The 21,693-nt window shown below is 41.4% G+C and overlaps 1 protein-coding gene across 1 annotated transcript in view; it reads left to right on the top strand.

The window, feature by feature from the left end:
* Positions 1 to 442: 442 nt before the first annotated feature.
* The window catches only part of LOC123852434 (sodium/glucose cotransporter 1-like), a 59,326-nt gene continuing 38,075 nt past the window's right edge, over positions 443 to 21,693 (top strand). Inside the window, 1 exon segment of the mRNA XM_064577682.1 lies at positions 443 to 542. Within this exon segment, the coding sequence (XP_064433752.1) occupies positions 443 to 542 (100 nt within the window).

Here is a 21,693-nt window from a genome sequence, read left to right as displayed (position 1 = left end):
GGTGCAAAATTTAAGCGGGCACTGAAAAACTCAGGACTCAGGAGGAATAGTATTCCAATGTACTTGTTTCGCTAAATCCAAATTAACACAGGTCCACAGCGAACCAAATACGAAAATCGTAAATAAAGACCGAGGCAGGACCACTGGCTTCTCACTTCGCCCCAGGCTTCAAAGTGGCTCAGAAAGATACACTGTGAGCTGATCCTGCCTCTGTAGCCTCACGCTTGGCCCCACCTCAGCCCAACTCACAGTCTCCGCATAAAGGGAGCGCAGTCCACACAGCGGGGGCGTTGTGCCTGGAACAGCAGTGACGAAAGGCTTTCCGTTCTCTCACGCAATAGACCAACCGCTAAGGAAGCATCCGCAGCCTGGCGGGATCGGGCGCGTGCTGGGACCCGGGGCCTGCAGGGAACTCCCAGGCTGCCCTGCAGCCCTTACCGGGATGCTCGGCGGCGGCGGCGGCGGCGGCGGCGGCGGCGGCGGAGTCACAGCCAAAGCCAAGCCAAAGTCAAGGCCGTTGCCAACTCCTCTGACGGCCCGCAGTGCGCGTCTGGCAGAAGCGCCACCATGGGCTTTTCGTGGAATGACAACATCTCAAGCTGGAGTGCTTTGGGCTCCGCTGTCAGTGGCGCCCTGGACATCCTGGTGATGGTCTCGTCCTTCCTGTTGGTCCTGGGCATCGGGCTGTGGGTACGTCGGGGCCCGGAGGGGAGGGCAGGGCCCTGGACACCAGGCTGGGTGTGACCCGCTCCGTGCCAGTCACCTGGCCCCCACCTCGCGTCCCGCCCCACCCATCCCTGTCCTGGCCTGTGCATAGCCCACCGAGGAGACCTCTCCCCGCTCCCTCTGCCCAGCTCCTCCCCTCCCTTACAGCCAAGAGTAAATAAAGGCAGGTCCTCAGAAACGGAGCCATCCTCTACTAACCCCACGTTTCCTCACCGCCTCCCGAATAAACAAGCAGGCCCAAATCCCCCTGTGCCTGCTGCCTGGAACCTAAGCGGTGTTTGGCAAGCAGTCACTGTTAGGGTGGTAATAATGACAGCTAATGCTGATTAGGCCCTTAAGTGCCAGGTCTGTCCTGAGTGCTTTAAGTTCATCGCATCCTCACAACCGTGCTGTGAATAACATACTGTCATTCCCTCCAGTTTCACAGTTGAAGAATCTGAGGTTCAAAGAGGTTCAGGAGCAACCAAGGAATGATTGTGTTCAGGTTCAACCCTAGAGTTGCCTGATCTGACTCATGAGCTTAACCCCTTTGCCTTGCTAGCAAAATCTCAAAGGTCACATGTAACTTAGGGCTCTAAGCATTCCCTCTAAATTTGAATGAAAAGTTGTTGTTGTTGTTGTTTCTTCCTACAGGGTTCTCTTAAGAGGGCGGAGAGCATGTCTCCTTTACTGCCATATGCCCACTAGGGCTTAGCATATAAGCACTCAGGGCTTTTAACCATACTACCCAGAGACAGGCCCTGCCTAGGAGGGGCCTGCCTGTGTTCCAGTTAAAGCTCGGATGGATATGAAAGCTTTGGCTGGTGTCATGATGTCACCCCTCGGGTAAGCTGTTAGCAGTCAGAAGCTTCTGCCGGGCCTGCTTCACCAAGCAGGAGTGTCTGGTGACTGCCACCATTCACTAACCAGTGGGAAAGTCCTCATTCTGGGTGGCCCCCACCCAGCTGAAGCTTTTCATGCCCATGTGACCTTCACTTTGAGACATTTCACCAGATCATGAACAGGATCTTACTGTGCGGAGTCTGGCCTTTCAAAGTGCAATCATTGGACCCTCCTTTTGAGGGCTTACAGTAAGTCATTATGCTGCTAGTAAGCAGATAAAGGAATGAAGGTCTCCATCCTATTAAGAGAATTTTATACCAGGAGAGAAAATATAGGCCCTTTATTCCAAACATAAAGGAGAAATCCGGGGTATTTATCCAGATCATTCGAACAAAAGATTTTTTAAAAATTGGCCTCAATTATGAGAAACATATTTAAGTGGCCTATGGACACAGGGGCTCTGAGTAATGGGTACTTGTTTTGGGATCCTTCCCCTAGTGTTCGTATTGAATGAGGAAGCCCCCACCCAGCTTTCTTCCAGGCCTAGTTGGGGCCTAAGTCTGGTCAAGGTCAGAGGACTAGTAAGCCATCTGGTCATTTCCAAAAGAAACCTCCTGTTCCCTTCTGTTCTTCTGGGAGCCATAAAACATGCACAGTTATCCAGAATGCTTCAGTCTTTTTCCTTCTTTATATTAGTATCTTTCCATTTGTTCTTTTTGAAAATCATATATTGTTTTTAATTAGGAAAGTATTACATGCTTACTGTAAGACGTAAAAAGATGCATAAATAAGGAATGTTACTATTCTTCCCCCAGCCATGCCCATCCTTCTGAGGTAACCATGGGTCGTGTATCCTTCCTCCCCTTTCTTGATGCGTATGCAAGCATGCAGATACATACATAGAGTTTTTGTCTTTTGTCTTTACAGAAGATGTGATCATATCATACACATCACACTGCAGCTCACTTTTTTCCCCACTTACTATATATGGAGAGAGTCCTATAGGTCAACAGATAGAGATTCAGCTTATGTTTTTATTAGCTGCCTAGCAGTCCTACAAACATGTGTACTCTTAACCTCTTCCCTACTGAGACTTAGATTGTCGCTGGGTGTTGTTTCTGATGTATTGGTGCTTTTAATCTGTGTAGCGTGGGTTCCCGAAATTAGAACCGCTGGATCAAAAGTATACGTTTACCTGAAATTTAGTAGATATTACTAAATGCCAACCCCCAAAGCTTATTGAGATTTACTTTACTTTTCTCACAAGCAGGATATGATCATGCTCTTTTCCCCAAGATTCGCTTATTACTGCTTGTGTGTGTGTGTCTGTGTGTGTGTGTGTGTGTTGCCAGCCTGATGGGTGAATAGTGGTTTGTCGTTGTAGCTTTGATTTGCACTTCCTAGACTCCTGTTGAGGTTGAGCATCTTTTTCTTTTTTATTCTTATGTTAATCCCCTACATTACATCATTAGTTTTAGATGTAGTGTTCCATGATTCATTGTTTGTGCATAACACCCAGTGTTCCATGCAGAATGTGCCCTCCTCAATACCCACCACCAGGCTAACCCATCCTCCCACCCCCCTCCCCTCTAGAACCCTCAGTTTGTTTTTCAGAGTCCATTGTCTCTCATGGTTCGTCTACCCCTCCGATTTCCCCTGCTTCATTCTTCCCCTCCTGCTACCTTCTTCTTCTTCTTCTTCTTCTTTTTCTTAACATATATTGCATTATTTGTTTCAGAGGTACAGATCTGAGATTCAACAGTCTTGCACAATTCACAGCGCTTACCAGAGCACATACCCTCCCCAGTGTCTATCACCCAGTCACCCCATCCCTCCCACCCCACCCCCCACTCCAGCAACCCTCAGTTTGTTTCCTGCGATTAAGAATTCCTCATATCAGTGAGATCATATGATACATGTCTTTCTCTGTTTGACTTATTTCAGAGGTTGAGCATCTTTTTATGAGTTTATTGTCCATGGATTTTCTTCTCCTGTGAGTAGCCAGTTTATTTGTCATTTTGTATTTGGGTTGTTTGACTTTGCTTTTATCAACTTCTCTGTCATTTCACTTGCTCATATGTTTTCCCCAAGCTATCATTTGTCCAGACCAGTGTCTACCACTGATATTTGGGACCAGATAATTCATTGTGGGCATCTGTCCTATATGTTACAGGATGCTTGGAAGTATCCTCGACCTCTACCCATTCGCAACCAAAAATGTCTCCAAACATTGCCAAACATTCCCTGGGTGGATGGGGCAAAAATCACCTCTGATTGAGAACAGTGGTCTGAACTGTTAATGGTGTCTTTCTGTCATTTGAGGTTTTGTTAACTTTGAGGAAGCAACTATCTCTCTTTTCCTTTGTATCTTGTAGATTTCCTGCCTTGCCTAGGAAATTTTTCTCCCATTCCAAAGTCATACAAATATTATCCTAAATTTCTTCTAATATTTTATAGTTTTTTTCATATTTAAGTCTCTAGGACATCTGAAATTTATTTTTATGTATGATGTGATGGATGAGTCTAGCTTTCTTTTCTTCCAGTTATTAAACCACCCTTTTCTCACTGAACTGATTGCCCACATTGGCACAGATGGGACTCCTTTCTGAAAGCATTCATCAATTCCTGTCTGCTGAGGCCCCAGGGAACTGAGAAATCTTAGTCTTTGCTGCTGGTGCCTTGGCTCTTACAGGATGGTCAAGGGGGAAAAACTTACACTTTTTTTGGTTTGTTTTCTCTTTTATCAGTGTCAGCCCAGAGATCTTTGAGAAAGTGTTGGCAGTATCTTCTTCCCCACCAACCTGGCTACTGTGGTTATGTTTTTTTTTTTTTTTAAGATTTTTATTTATTTATTTGACAGAGAGATAGAGAGAGAGCACAAGTAGGCAGAGTGGCAGGCAGAGGGAGAGGGAGAAGCAGGCTCTCCGCCGAGCAGGGAGCCGGACATGGGGCTCGATCCTAGGACCCTGGGATCATGACCTGAGCCAGAGGCAGCCGCTTAATCGACTGAGCCACCCAGGTGCCCCTGTGGTTGTGTTATTATTCCAGAAAGAGAGCACGGAGGAAGGAGGAGGCAGGGACAGATGCCTAAGCCACCTTCTTCCCAGGATCTCCTCTTCTTACTGTCTGGTCCTCTCTTTCCATAAAGAGAGGATACTTTTATTCATGGAAACTCCTTTTAAAAGTTTTACTGCTGATACCTTCCTTAGAAAAGTTCAGCTCTGCACATAACAAGCCTTTGATAAATATTTAGTGAATAGATGAAGTGAGACTAACTTAAAGCGTCTGATTTGGAGGGTTGTTTCTGTGGCTTAAGGCTTTATGATGCAAGGGGACCCTACTATAATGCAGATACCTCAGATGGCAGTTTTTAAGTTCACTCTTCCCATGGAAACACTGTCAACTAGCTGTCATCCTTAGGTCGTGCTGGTTCTACCCAATCCAGGAAATCCGCAGGATTGTCTTTTGACCACATCGGAGTCTGGGAATCAGAGCTGGGAGCCTGAGTAAAGAGGACATGGATGTGTTGGAAGGACACCGTAGTAATGGCAGAGTGACTCCTGTCCTGGGAGAAGCTAGGCACATGTTCAGATTTGCCATTCCTGACTGATCCAGACATTTGCTAACCACTTATCTCCCAGACTCCGCTGGAGACTATGGCACTGGTTAACTAGTTGGGAAAGACTAAAGCAATATTATTTTCCCAAGAGTGTAGAGAAATGGAAACGTCCATGCAATCAAACCTGAAAGAGACTGTAACCTCCAGCTAGGCAGCCATGAGCCTTCGCTTTAACTCAGTGGGTAGGGGCTTCTATTCCTAAAAAGGAAGAAGGGGAGAATGGATTTGGGGGTCTCTGCTAAAGAGAAGTGAAGGTGATGGTTTGAGAGATCGGTGTTTTTGGAGCAGTTTGTTTCTTGTATTCCTTTGTTTGTTTTTAAGGCTATCCTGTCAAGCAATCGCGGGACAGTAGAAGACTTCTTCCTGGCTGGCCACAATCTAGCATGGTGGCCGGTGAGTAAGCCTCGAGTGTGGCAATCCACGTGGGGGTGCCGCACGTGAATTTGTCTGTTACTTTAATGTAGATGTCTCATACCCAAAATAATTTGAAGTTGCTCAATCGGGAAAGTCATTCCATTAGAGTTTGCATAACTCTGAAGAAGTTTCTTACCAACCTGTTTCCATTCGATTCAGTTTAATTTACTAACCATTTATGAGGTACCTCATACGTACAAAGCATTGTTCTAGGTTCCAGGATACAGGTTGGAAATAGACAGCCTTGCCCTCTGGAAACAAACACTCTGGAATGGGAGTTGGGTGTGTATCCAGCAAATCATAGCAGGTTACAGTGCAGTACAGTGAGTCTGGTGGGAAGTGCGCAGGCCAGGTACGGATGACAGGTAAACTGAGGCTTGCTGGGCGGCAATGGTGCAAGACAGGAAAGGCCTTACAGAGGTCGGGTTGTTCGAGCAGGATGTGGAGGTGGAGTGGGTGTTTGGCAGGTAGAGTGTGAGGGTATTCCAGGCAGAGGGAACAGCATATGCCAAAGCTTGGAGGTGTGGAACTGCATGATGCTGGATGGAGGGATGTGGAGTAGAAACATTTTTTGTCTTTTATGTATTAAATAATGTATTCATTATTCTGAGTGATTCTATCCAAGAGGAGTGCCTCAAAACTCCCCCAGCAGCAGAGGCAGCTGCCTGTCCATGACCCTGTGCCCATGATGGAGTGGGTAGGGGTGCCCCAGGGAGGAGGAGGATGTGGGTAACTAGCCGGGCCCAGAGTTGAGGACCCTAGTCAAGCCTGAGCCAGGACTGTTTTATAGCTTATTATGTAAAAAATGTGCATGCATTTCCTACACAGGAGTGTAAGCTACATTTAGAGCATTGTGTAAGAATTGGGCCCTTACTCATTAATATTCTTTGCCCCCAAATGTTAACCAGTCTTATGGCAAAGATTTGGTTTTTCACACTAGGGTAATGCTTCAAAGAGAGAAGTCTTGTCTCAGGAGGAGAAGGTGCCTTTATTCAAAGGGACGAGGAAAGTACACTTATTAACTCTGATGGATCCAACAACCTAGCAGAAATGGCTTCGCCTCTTAGCTGGGAGATTTGGGGAAAAGTGGTTTCCTGAACTCTCTGAATTATACTTGAATCTTCTTTTTTTATATATAAACCTGGTTTAGAAGGAGATTGAATGCAGCAAAGAAATATTTGCAATGGGCCTCCTGCCTTAGTTTATTTTTCTGTGGAGGATTCTAGCAACACAGTCTCTTCCTGGGCTGTAAGGCCCCAGTCTTTTGCCTGAGCCTCCCTTAGACCTGAAATCATGTTTTCTGTACCCAGAGAAACAGCAGTCTGCTTCCCACATTATTTTGTGTAACTGACGCTTGTAATGGTTTTCAGGAGACGCTAACATGCTTTGGCCTCCCAATGTTTATGTATGTTATGATTTATTAATTTCTTTGCTGTGGGTTCTCTTTTCATTGTTAGGATTATTGCTTAATGAGCAAAATATATTACGGTATTATTAAAGGAAATTGAATTAGAAGAATGATTTTTGCCACTCTGGCTTTCTTTTTTGTTTTATATTCTCCTTCAATTAGCAGATATCTGATGGGTATCAATTGCTCTTGTCAAGGCCCGCCACATGACTTTTCTTTTCTTTCTTTCCTTTTTTTTTTTTTTTCAACTGTACATGGCTTATTCTTGTGCCCAGTTCCCAGTCCTCATCTCAGCTGGTTTGGCAGTGGTGAAACTCTGAGACTCTCCATCCTCCCTCCCTCCCTATTTTGTCGCCTTACTCTCCTCTTTTCCAGCTGCCTCCCCAGCTGCTCATGGTCAGTCTCCCTGGCTGGCTCTCCCCCATCTCTCTTGCTTCTTAACACTGGTGGTCCCCAGGGCTCACGCCTGACCACTTCTCTCCAATTACACTCACACACTTGGCAACTCCTCTAGCTCATGGCATTGAATACCAGTTACATGCTAACAAATCCCAGGTCCCTCCCATGAATTCCAGACTTGCTTGTGACTCCTGCACTATTCAGGACCTGCACTCAAGAAGTCTATCAGGTATCCCAAACTGAACAAGCCCCAAAGGGAGCTTTGGACCTTCCTCCACAAATCTGCTCCTGCCACCATCTTCCCTGTCTCCTGAATAGCAAGTCCATCCTTCTGGTTGCTCGGGTTGACAAACATGGAGTCTTGTTAGACGCTTTAGTCTCTCTTATACCCAATATCCCATCCATCAGGAAATCCTCTGACTCAGTCTAAAAGATAAATTTCAAATCTGACCACTTCCCATCAACTCTGCCTCCAGGTCTGTGCTGCTACTGTCTCTCACCTGGATTCATTATAACAGCCTCTTGGACCCCCTCTTTCTACCTCAGCTCTTGTATATCCAATCTCAGCAGAGCAGCTAAAGGGAGCCTATTAAAACTCAAGCCAAACCATGTCACTTCTCTGCTTAAAACCGTCTTGGGGCTCCCATGTCACCCAGAAAGAAAGCCCCACTGCTTACAATGGCATATAGTAGGGCACAGATGATCTGCACCTCGTTAACTCTCTGAGCTTGCCTCTCAGGACGCCTGTCCCCAGCTCTATCCAGTGTCCTTGAACAACCCAGCTTCTGCCTCAGGGCCTTTGCCCCTGCTGCTCTATTCAGCTGGTGCGCTCTCCCCAGAATCCCCATGGCTTGCTCCCCACCTCTTCTGATCTTCCTCAGCTCTTCTCTCAGACAGTCTACCCTGACCACCCTATTTCCCAGTACTTCCTATCTACTTCCCCACCTTTTTTTTTTCTTTTTAACTCTGTAGTACTTATCACTGTCTATCATGCTATAAAATAATCCTTGGAGTTCTTGGGTGGTTCATTCAGTTAAGTGTCCAATTCTTGGTTTCAGCTCAGGTCATGCATGATCTCAGGGTTCTGAGATTGAGCCCTAAGTTGGGCTCCGTACTCAGCATGGAGTCTGCTTGAGATTCTTTTCTTTCCTCTCTCTCCTCTTCCCTCTCCCTTCCCCCTCTCCCTCCCCCTTTCCTCCTCCCCGCCCCCCCCCCCACTCAGGTGCATGTGCATGCTCTCTCTCTCAAATAAATAAATTAATTAATTAATTAATAGCTTTAAAATAATCCTCTAATTTATTTTGTTTATTCTCTTTTTCCCAAAAGAATGTTAGCTTCATGAGGGCAGGGATTTTTTTTTAATTTTATTTATTTTTGAGAGAGAGAATGACAGAGAGAGAGAATGAGAGGGGTGAGGGTCAGAGGGAGAAGCAGACTCCCTGCTAAGCGGTACTCGATCGCGGGACCCCAGGATCATGACCTGAGCCGAAGGCAGTCGCTTAACCAACTGAGCCACACAGGCGCCCCGAGGGCAGGGATTTTGTCTACTTTACTCACTAGTGTATCCCTAATATCTAGAAAAGTGCCTGGACATAGTTGGCAATGAACATTTATTAGTAGTTATTGAATTAATGAATGGTGCCTTTTAAACCTACCTTTTAATTTAATCATGTGCTAGTATCTTCCAACATCTATAAAGCATAGATAGGTGGATTTATTTTATATTTATATGCAGTGGCATAGTGTTACATCATATGAACATTCCATCATTTATACACTATCTTGTTGGGCAATTTAGATTGTATATAACTTTTCACTGTTATGGTAAACGTAGTGAACTTTTTTTTTAGATTTTATTTATTTATTTGAGAGAGAGAGAGAGAGAGCAAGAGAGAGCACAAGCAGGGCGAAGAGGGAGAAGCAGGCTCCCCGCTGAGCAGAGAGCCCAATGTGGGGCTCAATCTCAGGACCCCAGGATCATGACCCAAGCCGAAGGCAGATGCTTAACCAACTGAGCCATCCAGGCGCCCCTGTAGTGAACATTCTTAATAACAAAATAACTAGTATTACTTGAGTACTTACATGTGCCACTTCTAAGACTTTTTTTTTTCCTTACAATTGTCGCTGTTAAGGTATTTGGTGTCTGTATGTTCTCAATTATGTCTTATTAGTGCATTTTACCTTTTATAGTTATAAAAAAAAAAACCCTCTTTGTCTGTTTAATGCTTTTGGTCTTGAATGTTACTTTTTCTTATGTCAATATTGTCAATGCTGGGGTGTCTGTTTGTTTTTACCTAAAAGGTTTTGTTATTTGCAGCCTCTCTTGATAATTTGGTTTTAAATCTATCTCATGTCAACAGCATAATTGTTGGATTTTGATTTTGAACGGAGTGGCTATCTCTACTCAACTAAAAAGCTGTTATTGGTTAGGAGAGATTTTGCTCATTTAAATACCTCTAGGATTTTTTCTTTTGAAAGTAACAGATGTTGATTGTAAAAAACCCAAAAGTTACAGTCTAAGTATAGAACTTGAAATTTTCTTCTCATTCCATCTCTATAACCATAATTCCAGAAATATTTTGTTATATGTATATATATATATATATATATATAGCCAGAATCACTCCCATGCATATTTTGCACACGTGTAAGATGCACACATAAAATTTTAATGAGATTATATCATACATACTGCTTACCTTATTGTTTAATGAAAATTCCTTTATTCTTTCCGTATGCTACATTGTATTTCTTTTTTTTTTTTAAGATTTTATTTATTTATTTATTTGTCAGAGAGAGAGAGAGCACAAGCAGGGGGGGTGGCAGGCAGAGGGAGAAGCAGGCTCCACACTGAGCAGGGAGCCCGATGCAGTACTCGATCCCAGGACCCTGGGATCATGACCTGAGCCGAGCCACCCAGGCATCCCGCTACATTGTATTTCATCATATTAATGTACCTTAGTATTTTAACCAGTCTCATACAGCTAATCAATTAAATTGTTGATATTTTTAAATTATTTGAAACAATGATGAAATCACACTCTGCTAATATTTCTGCAGTAGGGAACCGCAAGGAAGCCGTTAGGGCAGGTGAAGGGTGATTCCATAAGAATGGCCATCCTTCTCTTTTCACTTTCTCCCTCCTCACTGGGCTTCTAATTTATGGTTAGGGTTTGAGTAGAAGAAACACAAAGGGGAATTCTGCCCAGGGAATAGTCCCTCTTGAGAAAGTGGAAAATTCAGTTTGAGTTTACATTTGTGAAAATGATTTCTTGGAGTTGGACTGAGAGTTCTGATAGGTGATCGCCTTTTGATTTTCAGATAGATGCTTCTCTTTTTGCCCTGAATATTGGCAGCAGCCACTTTATGGGCCTGGCTGGAATAGGAGCAACTTCAGGGATTGCTACTGGGGCCTTTGAGTGGAACGTAAGTAATACCTTGTACAGCCACTAACCTCCCTCTTTACCATTGTCCAAATAAAACTCACATGCTTTCAACCTCCAGTAAATATTGAAGACTTCTGGAGAAGACATGGAAGAAAGGAACCAAGTCTTTGATTTCTCGAAAAGACTGTGTAATTATTAAAGTTAATGAAGAGACAGAGAATGTTTACATTCCAAGGGTCATAGCAACACAGTGAACAAAGAGCTATTAGGAGACTAATCAAATATGGAAAAGAGAAAAGATCATATTAACATTTAAGTATATGTATACATATACATTTGTGCTTAGATATACATACAGATATATATGTGTATATGTGTGTGGATATAGACACACAGCTCTATGTAATGTATGTGTGTATGCATATGCATGTGTACATATATGTATGTCTATATTTGCAGTATATATTGAGAATAGGCTTAACTGAGCTCTTCGAGATATTCAACTAATTATGGCAAAACTCCTAACTGACCTCCTAAGAATACCAGGTTTCAACTATAAAACTTATGAATGGATTAGTTATTTAATCTGTGGGATATGTTTGTTGTAGGACATAGAATTTGTTCACTATATAAGTTCAATATAAGTGAATTTATAAGTCTTGGGCTTATTAATTTATCTCTATATAAGTCATCTGACTTTTCTGGATAAATCAGAAATTTCCCTACTTTCTGAGTCTCATCTTTCTACAAAAATAAAGGATACTTCTAGCAGAGTCGATTTCAAACCTAGCAAGAAGCCCTGATTTTTACCACAACTTACCTCTCAGAATTTACTAGCATCTGCTTTATATATTCAGCTTACCTTCCCCCGTCTTTGTAAGAAAGCCAGAGCCAAATTTATCACTTAATTTCAGTAACTTATGTGAAATTTTGGTAGAGCTTCTCCCCCATTTCTCTGAATGGTTTCTAATTTTTTTTCTTTTTCTTTTTTTTTTTTTTAACTATCCTTATATATATAAGCCACCTTTAGTCCGATTTGGAAGTAGGCAAGCAATAAATTAAAAATAAATCCACTGAAAACTGGTTCAGTTAACCCCCCAAAATTAAGAATGCACTCTTTCATAGGCAAAGATCAAGTGCCTGTAAGTAGTTTGTTATACTGGAAGGTGTGCACTTGGGCTTTTGTTTGTAAGTTTCCCCAGTACTGATACATTTGTTAGTCTCAAAACAGATAGTCACTGAGATTGCATCTCATTTAAGAGCTTGGCCTAGATGAGACCCTGATGTAATTCTTCTTGGTTTCAGGCTCCGTTTCTGCTCTGTATTCTCGGTTAGGTATTTTCTCCTATTTACATTAAAGCTGGGGTAAGTGTCCATTATCAGTTAATCTGTTCTCTATAATATTTTTTCTTACAAATACTGCCTGTGTACATAAAAACATCCTGGAGGACAAGTTAAATTTCTCAGCCTTTTGATCCTTGTACTGACTTCCCTAAATCCTGAGAAATGCCTGAAATAACATCATTCTGCCTTGGGTACACAGATACCAGTAATTGTCCACTGCTTCACTCCGGGCCTTATTCAAGGGTCCACTTTTCAGGACTTTTATAGAAAACGTTTTAAAACTTTATCTAAAAATAAGACCCAAATAAATGAAGAGAACAAATATGTTAATGACTGGAAGACAATATCCTAAAAATGTTAGTTCTTTCCAAATCGGTCTGTACTTGGAATGAAATTCCAAACAAAATCCAAACAGAATTTTTTAGGAACTTGACATGATTCTAAAATGTATGTAGGAAATAAGGGGATAAAGGCATGTCAGTGTCCAGCTGAGAGAGACAGAGACCATCTAGGCTGCACATCTGTGAAGACATGTGGACTGACATCATCAACATGGTGGAATAAGAGCTTTCTACTGTCTTCCCTCAAAGAACACCAATTTAGACAATCACCCATAGATAAGAGGGCCTTTGTAGAAGTCCAGAAGTCCACTGGAGAAGTTCTAGCACACTGCTGGAGAAAAAGAAAATCCAAGATTAGACATATTAAAGAAAGTGAGAGGAACAATTTCAGTGTACCTATGTCACCCCTCCCCCAAGATGGCACAGCTTACTGCCAAGAGAGACCTTCTCAGCCTGAGATTTCTCCCACAGGGGAAATTGAGAGCATGGGAGTAAATGTCCAGCTATCCAGTTGTGCAGGAATCTGCCAAGAAGACCCACTTCTTTCTCACCCCATCCAGAATATAGAGGTGTGCTACACATCTGGGGGAGCAGAGTAGGGAGTGGCTGAGAGAACAGCAGCCAGGGCTCTCAGATGGCATCAGAGGAACACAGATCCTACTAACCACTTTGCAGAGTTATCAGGAAGCCTGCCAGTGAGCTACTGGGGTCTCCTCACCTACAGATGCCCCCAGTTGGCCCAAGGGCACCCTGACATGCCACACACCTCACCCACATACACCTCCATCCTGTGGCCAGCTCCTTTTGTGCACCCCTGATGGTGGAAAGAACAAGTCTTTTATTTGCAGAAAGTTAGTGAGCATTCACAGAAAACCAGACTGTGTGAAATTGGGAGAAAGCACAGAAACTTGAGCATTCAGCATTGCCTTAGGGAAAGCAAGCAAAGGAGAAGCTGTCAGAACTTGGCCTGGCTTTGCAGGATCAAGAGAAGATATATAATCTTAAAATTCCCCCCCCCCCCCACAAAAAAGAAGCAAGAAGTGTGGAGTAGGTGTATCCATAGAAAAGGTCTGAGAAACCTTCAGAATTTCTAGCAAGGCTTACAGAAGGTATTTCTCTCCAAAACCAGTCAGTAAAGACAAGGAGGTGACTGCTTCCTCAAATGCAAAGACAGTAATACAAAATTTGAGGAACATGAAAAATCAAGAAAACATGACACCACCAGAGGAATAGTTTTCCGGTAACCAACTCCAAAGAAACAGAGATCTGAAATCTCTTTGACAAATAATACAAAATAGTTGTTTGAAGGAAGCTTGGTGACTATAAGAAAACACAGAAAGACAATAAAATAAGGAAAACAATATGTGACGGAAATGAGTAGTTTAACAGAGAGATAGAAATCATGAAAATAAACAAATTCTGGGGTGGGAGAATACAATGGATAAAATGAAAAGTGCAATACAGAGCATAAGTAGCAGACTGGATCAAGCAGAAGAATCTATGAAGTAGAAGACAGGTCATTTGAAATTATTCAGTCAAGGGGACAATGAAAAAGAGTTATGAAAGCCTATGAGACTATGGGATACCATTAAGAGAAACAACCCACACATTATAGGGCTCCCAGAAGAAGAAGAGGAGAAAGGGACAGAAAGTTTATTTAAAGAAATAACTTCTAAAATCAGGGGAGAGATTTGGATATCCAAGATCATAAAGATCATAAGTCCCCCAATTTCAACCCAAAACTATATTCTCCAAAACACATTATAATAAAATTGTCTAAAATCAAAGAGAAAAAATTAAAAACAACAAGAGAAAAAAATCCTCACATACAAGGGAACCCCCCCATAATGCTATTAGCAGATTTCTTAGCAGGAGCCTTGCAGACCAGGAGAGAGTGGGATGATATATTCAAAGTGATTAAAAAAAAAAAAAAAACTACCAACCAGGTATACCTTATGTGATAAAGTTGTCCTTCAGAAATGAAGGAGAAATAAAGACCTTCCCAAACATACAGTAGCTGACGGAGTTCATCACCATTAAAGCTGTCTTATAAAAAGTGCTGAAAGGAGTTCTTCAAGCTGAAATGGAAGGGTGCTAATTAGTAACATGAAAATAAACCTGGGCGCCTGGGTGGCTCAGTTGGTTAAGCGACTGCCTTCGGCTCAGGTCATGATCCTGGAGTCCCGGGATCGAGTCCCGCATCGGGCTCCCTGCTCGGCAGGGAGTCTGCTTCTCCCTCTGACCCTCCTCCCTCTCATTCTCTCTGTCTCTCATTCTCTCTGTCTCAAATAAATAAATAAAATCTTAAAAAAAAAAAAAAAAAAAAAAAGAAAATAAACCTGATACCTGATACATGAAAATACCCTGATAAAGGTAAGTATATAGTCAATTTCAGAGTAGTAAATATTATAAAATGATGGTATGTTAATCACTTAACTCCAGCTTAAAGGTTAAAATACAAAAGTATTAAAAATAACTATAGGGCGCCTGGGTGGCTCAGTTGGTTAAGCGACTGCCTTCGGCTCAGGTCATGATCCTGGAGTCCCAGGATCGAGTCCCGCATCGGGCTCCCTGCTCAGCAGGGAGTCTGCTTCTCCCTCTGACCCTCCCCCTCTCATGCTCTCTCTATCTCATTCTCTCTCTCAAATAAATAAATAAAATCTTTAAAAAAAATAAAAAATAAAAATAAATAAAAATAACTATAGCTACAATTATTTGTTAATAGATACATAATATAAAAAGAAGTAAATGGTGACATCAAAAACATAAACTGTTGCAGCGGGGAGTAAAAGGGTACAGGTTTTGTATGTGATCAAAGTTACCACCTTAAAATAGACTGTTATATCTATGAGAAGTTTTATGTAAACCCCATAGTAACCAAAAAGCAAAAAGTTACAAAAGATAAATAGGGGGAAATGAAAGCATACTGCTAAGGAAAATCATCAGTTCACAAAGGAAAACAGCAAGCGAGGAAGAAAATAAGGGAATTACAAAACTACCAGAAAACAATAAGATGGCATTAGTAAGCCCTTATGTGTCAATAATTACTTTAAATATAAATGAATTAAATTCTTCAATCAAAAGTCAGAGTGGCTAAATGGAACTGAAAATTAACATGGTGACTATCATTGACAATACTGTATTATATACTTAAAAGTTGCTAAGAGAGTAAATCTTGAAAGTTCTCAGTATTAAAAAAAAAAGATAATTACATGAGGTGTTGGATATATTAACTAACCTTACTGTGATAATCATTTCACGAGTATATGTATATCAAATCATGTTGTACACCTTAAATTTACACAGTGTTATATGTCATTATATATCCATAAAGCTGGAAAAAAGAAATAAAATGTATGCAAAAATGCAAAAGCATAAGAATAGCAAAGATACTCCTATCAAAGAAAAATAAGGATTGCCTTACCAAATATCAAGACTTACTATAAAGCTGTAGTAATTAAGACAGTATGATATTGATAAAAGGATAAAAACATTAACAAGTGAAAGAGGAAAATAACCCACAGAGACTCATATATATGGACATTTGATTTATGATATCAGTGGTACTGCAGATCACTGAGGAAAGGAGGGTCAATTGACTATCATATGAAAAAGATCAAACTGGATGCCTATTCCACACAAAAATAATTTTAGATTGATCAAAGACTTAAATAGGAAAGGTAAAAGATTTTAAACTTCATAAGGAACTATAGGATGTCTTTATGTCTTTGAGATAGAGAAAGATTTTAAAGTGAGATGGAAAAAGCTTAAATCTCTGGCTGACCACCAATGTATGCATGCATGCATGAGAACCCAGGGAACCAAAAAAAAAAAACAGAAACTAGAGGGAGCTCTACCCTGCAGAGACAGAGCTGCACCTGTGAGATCTGTGACTTTATAGTGCCTAGGACTGGGTACATTCCCCAGCCCACACAATGTAGGCAGTGGATAGCAGAAGTCTTGCTCATAACAGAGGACTGACAAAACAACATGAAATTTATGTGGGAGCTCTAAATACAAAGGTACCAAAGAGAAGCTTAACCTCCAAATATGCATATAAATTCTGCACAAAACCCTGACTGACTGCCAGACTACTCAAGTGCAGGGAAAACCTCTAGACCAGGCTAAATTAGCAGCAGCTAAAAGCTTAAAAAAAAAAAAAAAAACAGAGACATCAGCTGCTACACACTGCAGGATGGGGGTGGGATGTGGGATGGCATGAAAGATGTTGCAGTTTGAATCCAGGCAGATTAATTGCCTACAAAAACAAGAAACCGCAATCCTCAGAACAAAACAGATTCTAGAATGCAATATCATATGATTGATGATGGCCAGTATGCAACCAAGAATAATTAGACATATAAAGAAATGGAATTATAAATGTGACCCAGATTTCAAGAGAAAAAGCAATAAATAGAAACTGACTCTGACCAGGCCCAGATGTTGATTTAACAAAGACTTCAAACCTACAATTATAAATACGTTCAAAGAAGTAAAAGAAAGTGTGATACCAATGAATAAGCAAATAGGGCCTCTCAACAGAGAAACTGAAACTATAGAAAAGAACCAAATGGAAATTCTAGAGTTGAAAAGCACAGTAGCTGAAATGAAAAATTCACAAGAGGAGCTCAACAGCACAAACAAGATGGCAAATGAGAGAAATCAGTGAACTTGAGGATAATAGGAATTACCCAGGAGAAAGAACAGAAGGGAAAATATTTGAAGAAAAAGGAAGAAAACCACAGAGACCTATGATAAAATATCAAACAGTCCAACATGCATGTACTTGGTATCCCAGAAAGAAAAGAGAGAGAAAGAGGCAGGAAAAAAATTTTTTGAAGAAATAATAACTGAAAATATTCCAAGTTTGGAATTTACTGATATAAAAAGTTTAACAAACACCAATAAACACACAAAAAGCTACACTTAGGTTTACATCATAGTCAAACTGCTAAAAGCAAAGATAAAGAAGAAATTTTGAAAGAAGTAAAAGAAAAAGAACACATTACATGCAGGGGAGAAATGGTATGGTTAATGGATAAGATATAGATGGAAGATATAATGGGTATCAGGTATAATGGAAGCCAGGAAATATTTGAATGACATATTCAAATGCTGAAAGGAAGAAAAATCTGTCAACCAAGAATTCCATTTCCAGCAAAAGTACTCTTCAAAAATGTAGATGAAATGTATATAAATAGCAAATTGTTATTTGTATACCTAAAACTAATATTTATATGTCAATTTTACCTTAATTTTTAAAAACTTAGTGAAAAAAAAAAGAGGGTGACTAAGTAGGGAAAGATTTCTCAACTAGGACACAAAAAGCATAAACCACACACAGAGGAAGAAATTGATGTGTAGGACTTCAAAATAAAATTTTAAACTTTAACTCTTTGAAAGATATTTTTAAGAAAATGAAAAGTCAAGCTAGAGATTGGGGGGAAATATTTTTAGAACATATTTACAATAAAAGACTTACATCCACAATATGTATTTTGTCTATAAAAAAAAACTCTTAAAACTCAGTAAAAAAAATTTTTTTGAATAGCTGTTTCACCAAAGAAAATAGACAAATGGCAAATAATCACATGAAAAGATGCTCACTACAACTGATCATTCGGAAAACACTACGTAAGATAAGATACCACTGTACCAGAATGGCTAAGAGGAGAAAGACTGACACTAGCAAGAGCTGGAAAGGGTGTGGGGCAACTGGGATTCATACATTTGTCGAGGAAATGCAGAATGGCACAGCCACGTCTGGGAGGACAGTTTGGCAGTTTGCTCACAAATTAAACCTGATCATCCAGCCAATATTTCCCTAGATCTAGAGCTTTACATACCCCAGAGAAATGAAAACACATGTCCACACACAAATTTGTACGTGAAGCTTCATAGCAGTCATGTTCCTACTAGCCAAATCTAGAAATAATCTAGATTGCTGCAGGAGAGTGGACAAACAGCACACAACGTGGTATACCCAGCAGCACTAGAAAGGCATTCTGCAACCATGTGGCTGAGTCTCAAGAACATCAGGCCAGTGAAAGAAGCAGGACATTAAAAAGTACATAGTATATGATTTTGTTTATTTAAAATTCTAGAAAAAGCAAATCAGTGGGGACAGCTGATACTGGTTGTCTGGGACCAAGGGTGGGGTGGAGGCCTTGACTGCAAATCCTAGGGGGCTTTGGGGGGGGCTGTTAAGAACACTTAATATTTCGAGTATGGTGATGATTACATAACTGTGTACATTTTCCCAAACGCATCAAACTTTACGCTTAAAATGGGAGAATTTTACTGAATAGAGCTATCCTGAGACCCAGCAATTGCACTACTAGGTATTTACCCAAAGGATACAAACATGATCTGAAGGGGCACCTACATCCCAATGTTTATAGCAGCAATGTCCACAATAGCCAAACCATGGAAAGAGACCAGATGTCCATCGACAGATGAATGGATGAAGAAGATGTGGCATATATACACAAAGGAATATTACTCAGCCAACAAAAAGGATGAAATCTTACCATTTACATCAACGTGGATGGAACTGGTATTACGTGTATTACGTACACGTGGTATTACACATGTATTACGTACAACGTGGTATTACGCTGAGTGAAATAAGTTAATCAGAGAAAGACAATTATCATATGGTTTCATTCATATGTGGAATTTAAGGAACAAAACAGAGAATCATAGGGGAAGGGAGGAAAAAATAAAATAAGACGAAATCAGAGAGGGAAACAAACCATGGGAGACTCTTAACTATAGGAAACAAACTGAGGGTTGTTGGAGGGGAGGGGGGGGAAGGATGGGGATAATTGGGTCATGGGCATTAAGAAGGGCATGTGATGTAATGAGGACTGGGTGTTAAATGCAACTGATGAATTACTGAGCCCTACATCTGAAGCTAAAGATACACTAAAAGTTAACTAATTTAAATAAAATAAGTTAAAATAAGTTGAAAAAAATTTTTTTGTTAAAGATTTTATTTATTTATTTGAGAGAGAGAGAATGAGGGAGAGAAAGTGCACAAGAAGGGGTAGGGTCAGAGGGAGAAGCAGACTCCCCACTGAGCAGGGAGCCTGATGTGGGACTCGATCCTGGGACTCCAGGATCATGACCTGAGCCGAAGGCAGTCGCTTAACCAACTGAGCCACCCAGGTACCCCAAGTTGAAAATTTTTAAATATTTGTAGAGAGGCATTAAAAATGTGGAAGGCTTACTTGCCCTACAGCCTAGCATCTGCAGTGGTGAAACCATAAGCCCAGGAAAATTACCTCAGATTGGGACTGCATATTGGGATAAGGTCTTTAAAGAAGTAATTAAGTTAAAATCAGATCATTAAGGTGGGCCCTAATCTAGTAAGACCTTATAGGAAGAGAAAATTTGGACAGAGACATATACAGAGGACAGAGGGAAGGAAGACACAGGAGATGACAGCCATCAACAAGCCAAGGACAGAGGCCTGGAATGGCTCCTTCCCTCATGGGCCCCAGAAGGAAACAAGCCTGCTGACGCCTTGAACTTCCAGCCTCCAGAACTGTGAGACAGTAACATTTCTATTGCTTAAGCCCTCAGTCTGTCACACTCTGGGACGGCAGCTCTAGCAAATGAATTCAAGCCGCAAGTGTAAAACAGCTTAGAACATCACTGAAAAAGAGGCATATTTGGCAGTATATGATTAAGAACCAAACAGAAGGTGAAAATATTAAAGTCCTAGATGTTTAGGAGAGGACACGTGGTCCCTGTGAAGCCCACAGGTAAGTTTTCATAAAGCAGATGGAATTTGAGGTAGAACTTAAAATAGACACATGTGAGCAGGTGGACGTGAGGATACTCAGGACAGGCGGTGGAACAGTATACATTTAACTATTATTCATTCACCTACCATGAGCCAGGCACTGTGCCTGGGTCCAGGAACCTAATGAACAAAGAGGCACACTCCCTGCCATGGGGTGCCCACAGCCCAAGACAATGGAAGTTAAAATGAACAGGATTGTTGCGGACAGCCAGCACGTGCACGAGAGCATGGGCACAGAGGACCTGGTCCAAGAGCTGTTGAGTCAAGTTCTGTCTCTCCTGAGCACTTGTTACCTTTGTAGTATGTGATAAGGCATTTACTTTTGCTCTGCGGATTATTTCATAAAAGTGATTTGTCATCATTAGACCTGTTCAGTTAGCTGGATTTCCTTCTGCATTCAGGAGATTACACAGAAAGCTAGACTCCAGGCTTCTTGAAGACAGTACTATTGCTTCTCCTTTCTTATTTCCCCCATCCTAACACGTGCCATGCAGTATGAAGCCAGAGTGGATGACCCTGCCCCATCTTCTATTCCTGGGCTGCTCCTACCATCAGCTGTGTCTCGGTGATGACCAGCATATTGTGAGCAAGGCACATCCTTGTGGGTCCGCCTCTTCTGGCACTCTACCTGGTGGTGACTTCTCTTGTTGCTTGTACAGGTGATGACAATGCCAGAATATTTGAGGAAGAGGTTTGGTGGCTTTCGGATCCAGCTCCTCCTCGCTATTCTGTACTTATTCCTCTATATCTTCAATAAGATCTCGATGAGTTGTGTAAAAGCCAGCCCAAGAAACGAAACAAAAGTAAACAAAAATTCAGTGGGCGGGACAGTACTAGATTGGTCTCAGCAGTTCACCCTGGGGCCCCATAAGTTACTTATGGCCTCTGCTGTGTAAGCAAGAGGAGAGAAAAAAATAGCTTAATAATACTTGCAAAAAATAAAGGCAGAGGCGTCTTGTTTTGTCCCAAGCCTAGGTTATAGGTCCCTCCTTTGTATTTCTAGAGAACCTTGGGCTTACCTGTGTCATGTCATTAGGTGATGTCATTCCTCGCTTAAAACAATCCAGGAGTTTTCCACCACCCTTACAAGAAAACCTAAACCCCTTGTTATGATCTGTAGAGATGTCCTGTTCTTGTCCCTGCTCTCGGCCTTGTCTCCTAGTCTCCTCCCTTGTTCTCACCAGGCTCTGGCCACACTGCCTGCCTTATTGTTTCTCAAACCCAGCAAGGTTATTCCCTTTTGAAGCCCTTAACACTTGCCCTACATTGTGTCTGGAATGTTCTCCCAGATTTTTTAAATATCACTTCCTTGGAGAGGCCTTCCATGAGTGTGTCCAGTCAATCTCTACTCCATTACTGGGTTTTTATTTTCTTTGTAATACTTGTTACCATGTGAGAGTAATTTATCCATTTCCTTGCTTTTT

Source organism: Mirounga angustirostris, unplaced genomic scaffold, assembly GCF_029215605.1.
Source record: "Mirounga angustirostris isolate CCGP_5_RB_7025 unplaced genomic scaffold, mMirAng1.0.hap1 SCAF_14, whole genome shotgun sequence".
NCBI classification, from domain to species: Eukaryota; Metazoa; Chordata; class Mammalia; order Carnivora; family Phocidae; genus Mirounga; species Mirounga angustirostris.
This window is presented reverse-complemented; position numbering and strand designations above follow the sequence as displayed.